At 37.2% G+C, this 16,357-nt stretch overlaps 1 protein-coding gene across 5 annotated transcripts in view; it reads left to right on the top strand.

Moving 5' to 3' along the window:
- The window catches only part of LYRM7 (LYR motif containing 7), a 40,476-nt gene that overhangs the window by 4,322 nt on the left and 19,797 nt on the right, over positions 1-16,357 (top strand). For 2 of the 5 annotated variants that reach the window (XM_010590185.3, XM_064275530.1), the window contains exons 2-4: positions 10,809-11,039; positions 13,435-13,507; positions 16,179-16,249. In XM_010590185.3, the coding sequence (XP_010588487.1) occupies positions 11,010-11,039; positions 13,435-13,507; positions 16,179-16,249 (174 nt within the window). In that variant the 5' untranslated portion in view covers positions 10,809-11,009. The remainder of the gene's footprint in view (positions 1-10,808; positions 11,040-13,434; positions 13,508-16,178; positions 16,250-16,357) is intronic. The other 3 variants (XM_064275549.1, XM_064275534.1, XM_064275536.1) reach the window with 3 other exon arrangements.

Genomic DNA, 16,357 nt, shown 5'->3' with positions numbered 1-16,357 from the left:
ATAAACAGACCTTTTTTTTTTTTTGCCTTCTGTAAGGAAGTCTAGCAAGGAGGGAGATTTTAAACAGTTATTCATTAAAATTGTAGTAAGTGCTTTGAACTGAAAATACAAGTGTGTTCTGAGAGCATATAAGTGGGATTTAACCTATTTGGAGGGATACAAAAAAAGATCTCTCGCTTAAATATAAGTTAAATTCAGACCTGAAGTTTGATTAGAAATTACTTAAGAGAAGAGAGAAAAAAGAGTATTCCAGAAAGAGGAACATTCCTTGAAGTGGAAAGTTGCTTGGAAAACTTGGATATATGAGAATAAATAGCATTCTTTTTAAAAACACTTCTGGTGAGGCCTACCATCTATAGGGAGTACCTGGGTGGTACAAACGATTAACACATTCAGCTGCTAACCAAAAAGTTGGAGGTTTGATTCCACCCAGAGGTGCACTGAAAGAAAAGGCCTGGCAACTGACTTCCAAAAAATAGATATTGAAAACCCTGCGGAGCACAGCTCTACTCTGACACACACGAGGTCACCATGAGTCAGAATCAACTGGATGGCAACTAGTTTATCATCTATAGATGGTACTAGTGCTAAGTGCAGAGGATATAGAGGTGACCATAAAACCTTTGGCAAAGTATGGAACAAACAGCAAGTAACATAACAGTGTTATGACAGGATCATTGCTCAGTGATATGGTTGTACTTGGGGGTGGGGAGATAGGGGGCTTCTAACAGACTTAAAAGGGCTGAGGAAGTGATAACTATCTAAAGTGAAGTCTAGTACAAAAATATACCATACTCCCTTAAGATAAGCTAGCCGATTTAGACCAAAATTGAGGCAAAAGACTTAATAATTTTGCCAGCCTTACAATAAGTAGCAATGTCAGATTCAAACCCATCTGATTGTAAAAATATGTTGTTTTGTTAGGTGCCATCGAGTCAACCCTGTGTACAACAGAACAAAACACTGGCCGGTCCTGCACCATCCTCAAAATTATTATCCTTGAGTCCATTGTTGAAGCCACTGTGTAAATCAGTCTCGTTGAGGGTGTTCCTCTTTTTCACTGACCCTATACTTTACCAAGCATGATGTCCTCCTCCAGAGACTGGTCCCTCCTGATAACATATCCAAGTGTGTGAGACAAAGTCTCGCCATCCTTGCTTCTGATGAGCGTTCTGGCTGTACTTCTTCCAAGACAGATTTGTTCATTCTTCTGGCATTCCATGGTATATATTCTTCACCAACACCATAATTCAAAGTTATCAATTATTCTTCCTTATTCATTGTCCAGCTGGCATATGCATATGAGGCAATTGAAAACACCAAAGTGACATCTTTGCTTTTTAGCACTTTAAAGAGGCCTTTTGCAGCAGATTTGCCCAATGCAATACTTCGTTTCATTTCTTGATTGCCACTTCCACAGGCATTGATTGTGGATCCAAGTAAAATGAAATCCTCGACAACTTCAGTATTTCCTCCGTTTATCATAATGTTGCTTATTGGTCCAGTTGTGAGGATTTTCCTTTCTTTATGTTGAGGTGTAATCCATACCGAAGGCTGTGGTCTTTGATCTTCATCCGTAAGTGCTTCAAGCCGTCTTCACTTTCAGCAAGCAAGATTGTGTCATCTGAATAACACAGGTTGTTAATGAGTCTTCCTCCAGTCCTGATGTCCTGTTTTTTATATAGTCCAGTTTCTCAGATTATCTGCTCAGCATATACATTGAATAAGTAAGGTGAAAGGATACAATCCTGATGCACACCTTTACTGACTTTAAACCTTGCAGCATCCCCTTGTTCTGTTCAAGTGACTACCTCTTGATCTTTGTACAGGTTCCTCATGAGCACAATTAAGTGTTCTGGAATTCCCATTCTTTGCAATGTTATCCATAATTTATCATGATTCACACAGTAGAATACCTTTATATTGTCAATAAAACGCAGGCAAACATCCTTCTGGTATTCTCTGCTTTCAGCCAGGAACCATCTGACAGCAGCAGTGATATCCCTTGTTCCACATCCTCTTCTAAATCCGGCTTGAATTTCTGGCAGTTTCCTGTCAATGTACTGCTGCAGCCCCTTTTGAATGATCTTCAGCAAAATTTTACTTGTGTGCAATATTACTGATATTGTTCAGTAATTTCCACGTTCTGTTGGATCATCCTTCTTTAGAATCGGTACAAACACAGGATCTCTTCCAGTTGATTGGCCAGGTAGCTGTCTTCCAAATTTCTTGGCAAAGATGAGTGAGCACCTCCAGTGCTGCATCCATTTGTTGAAACATCTTAATTTGTATTCTGTCAATTCCTGGAGCCTTGTTTTTTGTCAATGCCTTCAGTGCACCTTGGACTTCGTCCTTCAGTACCATCAGTTCTTGATCATATGCCAGCTCCTGAAATGGTTGAACATCAACCAGTTCTTTTTGATATAGTGACTTCGTATATTCCTTCCATCTTCTTTTGATGTTTCCTACATCATTTAATATTCTCTCTGTAGAATCCTTCAGTATTGCAACTTGAGGCTTGAATGTTTTCTTCAGTTCTTTCAGCTTGAGAAATGCTGAACATGTTCTTCCCTTTTGGTTTTCTGTCTCCAGGTCTTTGTACTTGTCATCATAATTTACTTTGTCTTCTCAAGCCACCCTTTGAAATCTTCCATTCAGCTCTTTTACTTCATCATTTCTTCCTTTCACTTTAGCTACTGTATGTTCAAGAGCGAGTTTGGTCTTTTCTTCCTTTCCTGTCTTTTTAATGACCTCTTGCTTTCTTCATGTGTGATATTCTTTATGTCATTCCACAACTCATCTGGTCTTCGGTCATAAGTGTTCAATGCATCAAATCTATTCTTGAGATGGTCAATTAATCCGGGTGAAATGTACTCAAGATCACACTTTGGCTCTCGAGGACTTGCTCTAATTTTCTTCAGCTTCAGCTTTGTCTTGCATATGAGCAATTGATGGTGTGTTCCACAGTCAGTCCCTGGCCTTGTTCTGACGGATGGTATTGAGCTTTTCCGTCATCTCTTTCCACAGATGTAGTTGATTTGATTCCTGTGTATTCCATCTGGCAAGATCCACATATATAAAAACCAAAAACCAAACCCATTGCGGTAGAGTTGATTCTGACTCATAGCAACACTATAGGACAGAGTAGAACTGCCACAAAGGGTTTCCAAGGAGCGCCTGGTGGATTTGAACTGCCGACCTTTTGGTTAGCAGCTGTAGCCCTTAACTACTATGTCACCAGGGTTTCCTCCATGTGTATAAAAAAAAATATAGTCACCATTTATGTTGTTGAAAAAAGGTATTTACAGTGAATAAGTAGTTGGTCTTGCAGAATTCTATCATGTGATCTCTGGCTCAGTTTCTATCACCAAGGCTGTATTTTCCAACTGTGGATCCTTCTTTGTTTCCAACTTTGGCATTCCAATCACCAGCAATTATCAATGCATCATGATTGCTTGTTTGATCGATTTTAGACTGCAGAAGTTGGCAAAAATCTTCAATTTCTTCATCTTTGGCCTTAGTGGTTGGTGCATAAATTTGAATAATAGTCATATTAACTGGTCTTCCTCGTAGGCGTATGGATATTTTCCTATCACTGACAGTGTTGTACTACAGAATAGGCCTTGAAATGTTCTTTTTGATGATAAATGCAACGCCTATTCTTCTTCAAGTCATCATTCCCGGCATGGTAGACCATATCGCTGTCTGATTCAAAATGGCCGATACCAGTCCATTTCAGCTCACTAACACCTAGGGTATCAATCTTTATGCATTCTATTCCATTTTTGATGACTTCCAATTTTCCTAGGTTCATACTTCATACATTCCACATTCTGATTATTAATGGATGTTTGCAGCTGTTTCTTCCCACTTGGAATCATGCCACATCAGCAAATGAAGGTCTGGAAATCTTGACTGTATCCACGTCATTAAGATCAACTCTGCTTTGAGAAGGCAGCTCCTCCCCAGTTATCTTTTGAGTACCTTCCAACCTGAGGGGCTCATCTTTCAGCACTATATCAGACAAGGTTCTGCTGCTAATCATAAGGTTTTCACTGTCCAGTTTTTTCAGAAGTATACTGCCAGGTCCTTTTTCCTAGTCTGTCTTAGTCTGGAAGCTCCGCTGAAAGCTGTCCACCAAGCATGACCCTGCTGGTACTTGAAATACCATTGGCAGATCTTGCAGTATTACAGCAACATGCAAGCCACCACGGTATGACAAACTGCTACCTAAATCTCTAATCAGTGTAAGTTAAAAAGGAGGAGAAGATGGTCTGTGACCTAGGTTTCTGCATTTTTAATAAAAGTTTATTAGCTCCAAGGCTATAATGATGACTTTTTTTTTTTTTTTATTAGTCCTTAAACCAGTGATGCTGATTGTTGTACTAGTAGAAACACCCTTCTTTCTCTTTTCTTCTAGATAGTGTGTATAAACCATTAGGTTTACTTACTTGTCTCTTCTTAATCCCATGCAACCTGTCATCCACCACTCTTGCAGTATTAAACTCCTTAGGTTTCCGCAATGTTCTGTGCTCTTCTAGCTTCTGTCCCTGGTCACTCCTTTTTCTTTTTTTTTTAATAACTCAAGAGCTACAAAAAGTTGTAAAAATAGTATGTAGTATCTCCACCTTCCCTATTAACATTTACCACACTTACTCTATAGTTCTTTCCATTGCTCATTTTGTAAATACTTTTTTTCTCTCCTATCTTGCATTGAATGTTTCCCAAGATTCTGTTCTCAATTATCTCCTCAGGCCTCTACTTTCTCTTCTTTAATGTGCCTGTTTACTCATGGATTCTGTTTTCAAGACTCTAATATCATTGATTTCCTAATCTACAGCTCCACCACTGATGACTCCCCTGAACTTTAACTTCCTGTTCAGCATTATTGCCATCATCTTAAATTGAACATGTTTAAAATAAAACTTACTTTCTTTTTCCCAATTTCTTCTTTTAAACTTCTCGTTTCTGTTAAAGGCTCTAGTATTCCCCCAGGCTGGAAACCTTGAATGTACCTTTGACCCTTTACTTTCCCCTGCTTCTGTACTTCCAGTTAGTCACTGTATTGGTTTCCTAGGGCTGCCAGAGCAAATTGTCACAAACTGGGTGACTTAAAACAACAGAAATTTATTTGCTCACAACTTAGTTCAGAAGTCCAAAATCAAGGTGTTGGCAGGGTTGGTTCCTACTGGGTCTCTGAGGGAGAAACCATCCCATGCCTCTCTCCTAGCCACTGGTGGTTGCTGACAATTTTATGTGTTCCTTGGCTTGTAGATGTATCACTTCGATCTGTGGGTCCATCTTCCCATCGCTACCTTCTCTGTGTCTCTGTGTGTCCTTCTCTGTCTCTTATAAGGACAGTCTCATTGGATTTTGGGCCCATCCTAATCCAGTGTGACCTCATCTCAATCCCTACCGTAATTACATCTACAAAGACCCTATTTCCAAATACGGTCACATTCTGAGGTTCCAGGTAGACATGAATTTTGGGGGGATACTATTCAACTCACCATAGTCTCTAAGTTCTGTCTATTCTTTCTTTTTTTTTTCTCCTGCTCCTTTCTCTCCTTGCCTACTGCCATTGCCCTAGTCCAGGCAGTTAGTACTACTGCCAAGCTGCATTGCTTCTCCAACCCTTCTCCTAGGTAAAGATTGTGTTATTATCTCTCTCGGAAATATTTACTGGTACTTCATTATCAGTAGCATAAAGTTAAAGCTATTCATTTGTTCGTTATTAGACATTACGTAATTGAGCATCCAATATGTCGGGCCTTGTGCTAGCCTTAAGATGCAAATATAATGCCCTTATTCTGAAAGAACCCTCAGTCTGATGCTAGAGACAGACACTGAAACATAACTTAAACTATGAAATAGTAAGTGCTTTCACAAGTGTAAGACCCTGTAGGATGGAGTAGATAGAACTGCCCCACAGAGTTTCTAAGGCAGTAATTTTAAGGGAAGCAGCTGCCACATCTTTCTCCTGTGGAACAGCTGGTGGGTTTGAACCACTGACCTTTCAGTTAGCAGCCAAGTGCTTAACGACTGTGCCACCAGGGCTCCTTGTGGGAGCACAGAGAAGGGGCATTTAATTCTTCCTGAAGTTGTCAGGAAGCATCACAACGAAGGTGAGGTTTGAGAGAAAGCTTGAAAGGCAAGTGGGAGTTCCCTGGGTAATGAAGGGATAAACAGTAATTTCAGACATGGAAACAGCTTGTACAAAAGCCAAGGAGCCGTATTTGAGGGAATCTATTTTTTTTTTTTAATTTTTTTTTTTTATGGAGTGAATTAGTGAAAGATGAAGTTGCGTGAGATTGAGAACCAGGTGTGCCACGTGTGGTAGAGACTGCCAGGTGTGTTCTGCCCTAATTTCTCTTCTTCCTTAACAGTAAAGCCTTCACTTTTTGATTTGGTACTTAGCTGCCTGCAATAAATACATTTGCAAGCTTCCATTGTGTTATGTCCAATGAAATATAAGTGAAAATGTAATAGGTAAACTACAAAAGATAACTGGTTTGCACCTTTTCCCCCTTTGGGTGGAAAATGTGGCAGCTGGAGCACTAGCCCCATTGGACCATGAGGATGAGGGCCAAACCACTGGAATGGTAGAATAGTGACCAGAAGGAGCCTAGGTCCCTAGTGATTTCATGGAGCTACTAACCTAGCTGGAATGGCTACCTCCAGATTTTATGTTGTTTATGTTATGTGCCGTCCAGTCAATTCTGACTTCGCAACTCAAAGTAGAACTGCCCTGTAGGGTTTCCTAGGCTGTAATCTTTACAGGAGCAGATGGCCCACCAGCTCTTTTCTCCCACAGAGCCTCTGGTGAGATGAGACCACCCACTTTTTGGTTAGCAGCCAAATGCTAACTGGGGCTCCTTTTGTTTATATTAGAGGGAAATAAATGTCTACCTTATTTCAACCACAGTTTTCAGGGTTTTTGTCACACACAGCTGAATCTGATCTTAATGATACATCATGGTATGTGTTTGGACTTGGTTCTGTGGAAGACAGTGTGAAGCATATGTTGTAGTTGCTGAGAAGTGGATTCCAACTCGTGGTGACCCCATGTATACAGAGTAGAACTGTGTTCCGTAGGGTTTTCAAGGCTGTGACTTTTCAGAAGCAGATCGCCAGGTCTGTTTCTGAGGTGCCTCTGTGTGGGTCTGAACCACCAGCCTTCCGGCTAGTAGTCGAGCGCTTAACCATTAGTGCCACCCAGGGACTCCTGTGTGGCCTATACCCAGTTGACTTTCTTTGTACAGTATCTCTCTGGTAGAACTTCAGAGACAACTGTATGTATTTTGTTGGCAGGGGTGTATTTTTAATTACTAATAGGTTTTCTGGGGCCCTGATGGTGCAGTGGTTAAGAGTTATGGCTGCTAACCAAAAGGCCGGCAGTTCAAATCCACCAGCCACTCCTTCGAAACCCTGTAATGCAGTTCTCTGTCCTGTAGGGTCGTTATGACTCGGAATCAACTCGACAGCAACAAGTTTGGTTTGATTTTTTAAATAGGTTTTCCACATCAGTGCTGGAAATTTTTTGAAGAAAAATTTTATTCATTTCTCCTTGCTACAGTAATTTTAAAAATTCTTTTACTGAGAACCTATGGATGTTAAGTACTCCCTGTCTTTGTATGATTGGAAATACTTTTTTGATCTCACTATTGAATAATAATTTAGCTACTTTTGCATTCTACATTGATGTTTATGTTCCTTTCTGGCATCTGCTGTTGCTTATGAGAAATCTGCATCAGTCTAATCATCACTTTTTGTAGATAATCTGTTCTTCCCTTCGGGCAGCTTTAAAAAGTTTGTGTTCTTTCACTATGGTATGTCTAAACATGGAGTCATTATTTATTTATTAGCTTTCATGCCTCTTTAAACTGAGAATTAAATGCTGGGAAATCTCAGCTATTGTCTTTTTTTAAAAGCTTTATTAAGATATAATTCACATAACAAAATTCACCTGTTTAAAATGTACGATTCAATGGCTTTTAGTATATTCACAAAGTTGTACATCTACCAACACAATCAATTTTAGAACATTTCATTACCCTAAAAGGAAATCTTAAACGCCTTAGCCATCATCCACCATTTTCCCCTACCCTCAAGCCCTGGGTAACCACTAATCTGTTTTCCGTCTCTATAGATTTGTCTTTTCTGTATATTTCATATAAATGGAATCATGCAATATGTACACCTTTGTGTCTGGCTTCTTTCACTTAACATAATGATTTCAAGGTTCATTCATGTTGTAACATGTCTCAGTACTTCATTTTCAGTTATTATCTTTTCAAATACTGCTAGTCTACCATTCCTCATTCTCCCTATTTCCTCCCTTTTGTTTGTTTTTAAACTAATATATATTGTTACAGAAACATGACAGAACAGGCTGCTTATAACTTAGGAATTCTAGCAACTACCTGTATTATGATTTGTATAGAATAAGAAGTAGGAATAATATGACTTAATTTATATCATATCACCTTGTTTAAGCTACTTTTTAGTGTGCAGCTAAAATACAGGGTTTTTAAAAAAAATTATGTACTTGTTTTTGTCATTGTTCATAATTTTTAATGAGATAATTTGCATAACAAAATTCACCTTTTTAAAGAATGCAATTCAGTGGTTTTTAGTTTAATGAAACCATCACCACTATCTAATTCCAAAACATTTTCTTCATCCCAAAAAGAAGCCCTATACCCTTTAGCAATCCCTCCCCATTCCTGCTTCCCCTCAGACCCTGGCAGCCACTGATGTACTTTCTGTCTCTATGGATTTGCCAATTCTGGATATTTAATTTAAGTATATTGATACAATATGTGACCTTTTGTGTCTGGCTTCTTTTACTTAGTGTAATGTTTTCATTTATGTTGTAGCATGTACCAGACTTCATTCGTTTTTATTACTGAATATTCCATTGTATGGATATACCATATTTTTTTGTTTATCCATTTGTCAGCTGACGGAAATTTGAGTTGTTTCTGCTTTGGGGCAATATGAATAATACTGCTAGCAATTTCTTCTATATTTTCATCTGTGTATCTAAATAAACCAAAAAAACAACCCCACTGCCATCGCGTCAATTCTGACTCATAGCAACCCTATAGGACAGAGTAGAACTGCCCTATAGGGCTTCCAAAGCTGTAAATCTTTACAGAAGCAGACTGGCACATCTTTCTCCCACAGAGCGGCTGGTGGGTTTGAACCGCTGACCTTTCGGTTAGCAGCTGAGCGCTTTAACCACTGTACCATCAGGGATCCTTATGTATCTAAACAGCATGTTTAAACTGCTATTTCTTAATTTTTTTTTTTTTTCTGAGATATTTATTGACTTTTAACTATGGAGAATGAGGGCTAAGTTCTCCCCTCCACTCGATGTGCAATTTCTAGCTGGTCAGTTAGGATCTTTGAGATTATTATGTCCTTACGACAATTGTTCAGAGATGAATCCTCTAATGTACTAACATATGATTATATTACCTTTCTTTTCTAATTTTTAGTTCTTGAAATTAATAACTGCCTTATTTTTATTATCATTAATTTGTTATTGCTAGTAGGTACCGTCAACTTGATTTTCGACTCCTAGCGACCCTGTGTGACAGAGTAGAAGATATCTGCTCCCAACTCTTAGCAAAACTGAAGCCTACCAGTTTCAGATTTTTCATGGAGCATTTCATCTTTTTGCTGTAGTCTGAACTAGTTGCCTCTAGGCTGGCTGCATAAATATTGACCTGTATTTATCCTTCATAATCATCTCTTTGCCTCTTCAGTGTTGGATCACCTGTTTTCTTAGTACCCACATCTTTTTTCTGTTGTGGCTTACCCCTGTTTTGGTGGAGTACATTCTTCTGTTGCTTTCCAAGAGAGGCTGTGTGGCAAGTAATAGACTTTACAGTTCTTACATATCTATTTGCCCTCGTGTTTAGGTGACAGTTTGGCTATGCATGGTATTCTGAGCTGAAGTTTTTTTTTTTTTTTCCAAAACTTGAAGACAGTATACCATTGTTTTCTCACAGTTATGCTATTTAGAAGTCAGGTGCCATTCCAATTTTTAAATCTTTTGTATGTGAACTGTTTTGTTTTTTTCTCTCAGGTTTTCTCTTTATAGACATTGTACTGAACTTACATAATGATATGTTGTGGAATGGGTTTTGTGTTGGGCATTTCATGTCACTCACTTAGTGAAATTTTCTTGGTTTATTCCCCCTTTAATTCCTCCCCTCTGCTTTCTCTTTTCTGTCTTGTAGGAGCTCCTATTAATAAACTGTTGGGTCTTCTAGACTTCTTTAATTTTTTTATATTTCTCTTCTCAGTTTGTATCTCTTTGACTTTTTAATTCTACTCTCTGGGCAATTTTTCTCAACTTAATCTTGACTATTACATATTTAATATTCAAGAGCTGTTTGGGGATTTCTGATTGTTCTTTTTAAAATTTATTATAGCTTCTTTTTGTTGTTGTTCCATGTTTGCAATAACATATTCTGAGGAAGTTCATTGTGATTGCTGAGTTTTTGTTTGTTTGTTTGTTTTAAGTTTTCTGCTTTCAATTTCCTCTTTCTGTTTTGGTGTCTGTCTTTAATGTTACAGGTTTTCTTATATCTGTAAAGCACTTAAAAGTGCCTGACACACAGTATATGCTCCATAAATGTTAGGTATTATTGTTTTGATAATGATGATCCTAGTTTCATTTTGCCTTTGTTTATTTTGTAATTATTATTTATGGATATTATTTCTTTATTTCTGTGAGAATTCTAAACATAACTAATTTTAATGTTACATTTTCATTTGTTTACTGTTTTTCTTAGGTGTTCTCAAAGTCCTCTCACAGAGAGAGGAGACCTTTCTCAGCCCAGATATTAAGCAATGAGCCTTGAGCTCAGTCCCTTGTTTAACCATCGGGCACTTTTAGCCTTTATTTTACCACAGCAGTTGAGCGAGCACTTGTCTGACTGTTCCTGTTTCTGAACCCAGAGCTCAACAGGTTGGCAGCCTGAGCCCTGTTTACTATGATAGAGTTCATTCTGTCTCTGGAGAAGGTAATCTTTTTTTTTTTAATCACAATATGAGGGTTTTTTGTAATACTTTTTAAAATTGTTTTTTAATTCATCATTGCTGTCTGTTTGGATTGTAGGTGGTCTTCAATCCAAACCGTGTCTTTCTAGAGAGTGGACTGGAGAAAGGGAGAGAATGATTACAGAATGACAAACCTTTGTAGTAGTCTAAGCAAGAGATGGGGAGGGCCTGAACTTAAATAGTTGGGGAGAATGGAGAATATAAAAAAGATTAGAGAGACATTCCTAAAGTTAGCATATGAGAACAAAGTAGGTTTAAAGGATGACCGACCGATTTCTGGTTTGAGATACCATGTACAAGATGGCCTCTGTAACTGAAATTGAGAAGACATGTGAAAGAGCAATTTGGGGGGACAATATTGAGCTCCTTTCTGGATATGAAAAACATTACGTGGCTTCAACCTGTCACTAAAGCCTCTTCACAATCTATCTTCTACCAAAACGCCAGGCTCTTTTCTGTTTTCTTACACAGACTCAGCATATTCATAAACTCTCAGCAGTCCATTTCTCTTTTAAGAAATCACAATTAAACTAATCTAAATTATCTGAGACATCTTTCTTCTGGGCTTTCTGAAGATCTAATAAGTTAATGAGTTTGTATATGTATGTGTTTGATCTTGAGAGCAAATGAAGACCTCTGTATGTTAAAGTTTCTCAAGTAGTGTTATCTAGGTTGTTAAAAGCTATCTTTGGTTTTATAGCTGAGCTCTAGCTAACCTTTTAAAAGCAGATAATTTCTATCTTAGTTAAACTTTTCCAGTCTAGAAAAATATGAAAGTTCAGTTTATTACATGAAGCTAATATAAACCAAAGCTTAATAAAGATCCTAAATAAAAACGTATACCTCAAATTTACTTACGAAACTAGATACAGACCTTATCAATAAAATAATTAAAATCAAATCCAGCCCTGTTTCAAAATATACCATTATGACCACATAGTCATAGTCTTTAAGAAAACTGTAAGAGTGGTTCAACATAAATTATTATATCATCAGTTACAGGAGGGAAAGCCTAGAATTATATACCAAGTCATGCCAAAAACACAGTTGATAAATTTCAGTTCAGTAGCCAGTCTTCATTAAAGCTCTGAAATAGAAATAGAAACTACTTAAACCTTATAAAGACTATTTATCAAAAACTAACAACCGTAATATTAAATCAAGAACCAACAACTACTACTTAATTTAGAGCATCAAAGTAATGTAACAAAATAGTAATATGAGATAAGCAATATATATAATGGAAAATGATAGAAAACTCAGTCTTTATTTGCAGATGATATAATTACATCCCGATGCAAGATAGTCTACTAGAAAACTGCTAGAATTAATAAGATAATTGATACAATGGCAGAATACCTTTTTCTTTATATCAGCAATATTTCATTGGGAATGGCAGGGAGGACAAGAAAACCTATTCATAAGAGCAGTAAGGAGTATAAAATACCTAGTAATAATTTTTAAAAGAAATATACATAACCTATTTTTTTTTTTATATATATATAAAGAAATACGTAAAGCCTTGTGAAAGGGCAGAAAACAAGATCTGAATAAATGAAGACATGTATCTTATCCTGGGTGGCAGTTGTGATTCTCAAGTTTTTATTTTGACAGGATCTGGGACCTGTAGTCTGGTTGGAAGTGGGGAGGGGAAGACTTAAAACTGCGTTTTCGAAAGTCTTTAGATAAGATTGAGAAATGTTGATTATTCATACTAAAGAATGGGCCAGGGTAGGGAACTGATGGACATTATGTGTTTGGGGGGTGGCTCAAGAATCCTCAGGGATCCTTTTTGGCACCCACTGCTGGATATGAAACTTAATACCATGAGAATATCAGTCTTTCCCGAACTTATTTTCATATGTGTAAATTTAATGCATGTATATGTGAATTAAAAAAAAAATGAATTAGTACAGTTATAATCAGAATTGTTTGGGGGGTGAAAGAGGACCATATTATGTTAGATTTTATGTGGAGAATGATGAGAAAAAAAAAATTTTTTTTTTTTTTTTTTAAAGTTGGTTACCTTAGTAGGCTAGTTTTCGGCAGGGAAATTATTAACTTTTTTAAACCATCTTTGTATTGTGTCTGTGTTCAAACCACTTGTTTTTGGTAAACCCTGATTTTCACTGGAGCCCTGGTGGTGCAGTGGTTAAAGCACTCAGCTGCTAACCAATAGGTCAGCAGTTCAAAACCACCAGTGGCTCCAGGGGAGAAAGAGGTGGCTTTTTGGGTTTTGGTTTTCACCAGCTATTCTTAAAAAAATCAGAAAAGGAATACTGTTTAAGTCTTGTAATACAGTTATATGTAATGTAATTTTTTTTTATTATGAGGCCTGAATTCTGATTTTGTTAACAGGTTTTACAGCTCTTTAAAACATTGCACAGGACCAGACAACAAGTTTTTAAAAATGATACCAGAGCATTAGAAGGTAAATTTATTTTTTTACCCCTTTGGGGCAAGTTCATTCTTCAGCCTCTCCAATAACAGTCTTTTAGCCTGCCTACTAACTGCTAATTTATGTGAAAGACCTTGTATGGTCAAGATCCATTTTTGGGAATGAACTTCACTGTCTTTCCCTAAGGTTGTTACCTTTTATAAAGACTAGTTTATATTACACTTGAGGAGTATCTACTTAAAGAGACATTTTAGAAGATAAACTTTTCATAAAGAATCAACCAAAAAAAAAGATCAGAATTTCAGTGTTCTCCACTGTTCACCTTATGTTCAAGCCTTTAAACTCATTTCTTTAATCAAATTTTGACACTGTCTATGTCCAAATACCACAATATTGTTGATGTTTTGTGTCAGTCTAGAAATCACAGCATCTGTGAAGGAGAATCTAACCCAAATAATTCTAAATGCAATACCTCATTGTTTTAAGTAGAAGTTATAGCTCTAAAGCTTACATTCTGTGTTGGTCATGTTCAGTTCTAATCCTCAGACATTTCTAAACCTCCTTAAGAGTCCCCACTGTCCCTAGGAATTCAAGTTTTTGTAATTCACCAAAAACAATTTCTTGAGTGTTAAAGTGTATAGCTGATGTTCTATGCACTTTACGTGAATTCCTCATTTAATTTTCATTAACAACCCTGTGAGGTAATTACTATTATAATTCCTGTTTTTACAGGTGAGAAAACTGGTAAATGTGCAAGGATTTGACCCCACTTCATACTTTCGTAAGAGGTAGAGTTAGGAATTTAGCCTAAGCGGTCCGACTCCAAAGCCCAAACTCTTAACCACTTTGCATACAGAAATGTGTGAGGCACAGAAAAAGGGGTTTTTGGCTATTCTCCATCAACATGGCATATTTTTGTTGCTTTACATTTTTTTTAGTAAAATAATTTTAAGAACAGTTAACATTTGTTACACCTTTACTAAGCACTTCATATGGATGGTTCCATTAAATGCTCACAGCAAACCACGAGGCAGGATGTCAGTCAGATTAGACTAAGTTATGCTGTTATAATGACACCAAAGACTCAGTGGTGTACATGAACAAAAGTTTTATTTGTCACTCAATTTACATGTCAGCCGAGGCACTCAAAATTATAGATGTATCCTCTTTGCTGTTTATCTTTTATTTTAATTTATTTGTGTGTGTATATATTAGTTTAACATCTTGTATGTACTGAGTTTTGCCATCTTAAAAAGGCAATTTAAATCCTTAAATTTGTAGAAACAAAGCATTAAATTGGATTTGTAGGATCGAATAGCTATAGGTACACACACAAGGCAAGTTGGGAGTAAAAAGCAGGAAACAAAAATACTGGAGTACTAAAGTTTTATACTAGGTGTAATTACAAATTTGCCAGAGTTCTCCAATAGACTTCTTTTTTTTTTTTAACTGTGCTTTAGGTGAAAGTTTACAGAGCAAATTAGTTTCTCATTCAATAATTTATACACAAAGTGTTCTGTGACATTGGTTGCAATCCCTACAATGTGTCAGCATTCTATTTCCACCCTGAGTTTCCTGTTTCCATTAGTCCAGTTTTCCTGCCCCTTCCTGCCATCTAATCTTTGCATTTGGGCAAATGTTACCCTTTTGGTCTTGGTATAGTTGATTGTTCGAAGCACTTTGCTCACAGGTGTTACTGTTTATTTTATAGGCCTGTCTATTACTTGGCTGGAAGGTGATCTCTGGGTGTGGCTTCAAATCCAAGTTAGAACAGTGACTAAGGGCCACAGTCTAAAGGGTTCCTCCAGTCCCTATCAGACCAGTAAGTCTGGTCTTTTTTATCAAGTTGGATTTTGTTCTACATTTTTCTTCCACTCTGTCCAGGACCCTGTATTGTGATCCTGGTCAGAGCCGTTGGTAGTGGTAGCTGGGTACCATCTAATTCTTCTGGCCTCAAGCTAGTGGATGCTGTGGTTTGTATGGGCCGTTAGTCCTTTGGACTAATTGTTGCTGATGAAAATAGAGGGGCAACATGAAATAAAAACCATTACTTATAGTTAAACCAATCACAACTAGAGATAACCTTTCACTTGTTTGGTATGGCTCACCTTGTCAGGGTCATCTGTCCCTGGTTTTCTTTACTCTTCTTGCTCCAGACGGGAAGAGACCAATAGTTTATCTTAACTGGCCACTCACAAGCTTTTAAGACTCCAGTTGCTAGTTACCAAACTAAGATGTAGAACACTGACTTCATAGCTATGTCATGCCAGTTGACCTAGGTGTCTCCCAAGACTGTGGTCTCTAGCCCTCAAGCCTAATAACTCAGTCCTGCAAAGCATTTGGTTATGTCTAAGAAGTTTTCCTGACTGTGCTCCCTTTGTGCTCCATTGTATATATGACTGTACAAACAGCACATACGAATATGTATTTTGTAGAAATATCCACAGCTTAGTCTATATGTGTACATGAGTGTACTTCCATACACCTTTCCATACCTATTCAGCCTATTCATACATATCTGCCTGTGTATCCAAGACTTTTTTAAATAAATTCCTTATTTATCTACTTTGTTTTGCATGGACAAAACTGTTTCCTGTCCTATAGAGAAATAGTCATTCGTAGTGAATAACCTAATATATAAATTATTGGGACTGAAATTATTAATTACAAAGCAAAATAACTCTGTGTGTTTCTCTGTCTTCAGCAGCCAGAATAAAGATAAATGAAGAATTCAAAAATAATAAAAGTGAGACATCTCCTAAGAAAATAGAAGAGGTAAAGTAATTGAGTTTTTCAAATAGAATAAAGCTATTATGAATTTTCTTGTCAACTGGAGGAAATGATGAAAATAGAGGGGCAACGTGAAATAAAAACCATTACTTA

The sequence above is a fragment of the Loxodonta africana genome, chromosome 2, assembly GCF_030014295.1.
Source record: "Loxodonta africana isolate mLoxAfr1 chromosome 2, mLoxAfr1.hap2, whole genome shotgun sequence".
Classification (NCBI taxonomy): Eukaryota; Metazoa; Chordata; class Mammalia; order Proboscidea; family Elephantidae; genus Loxodonta; species Loxodonta africana.
This window is presented reverse-complemented; position numbering and strand designations above follow the sequence as displayed.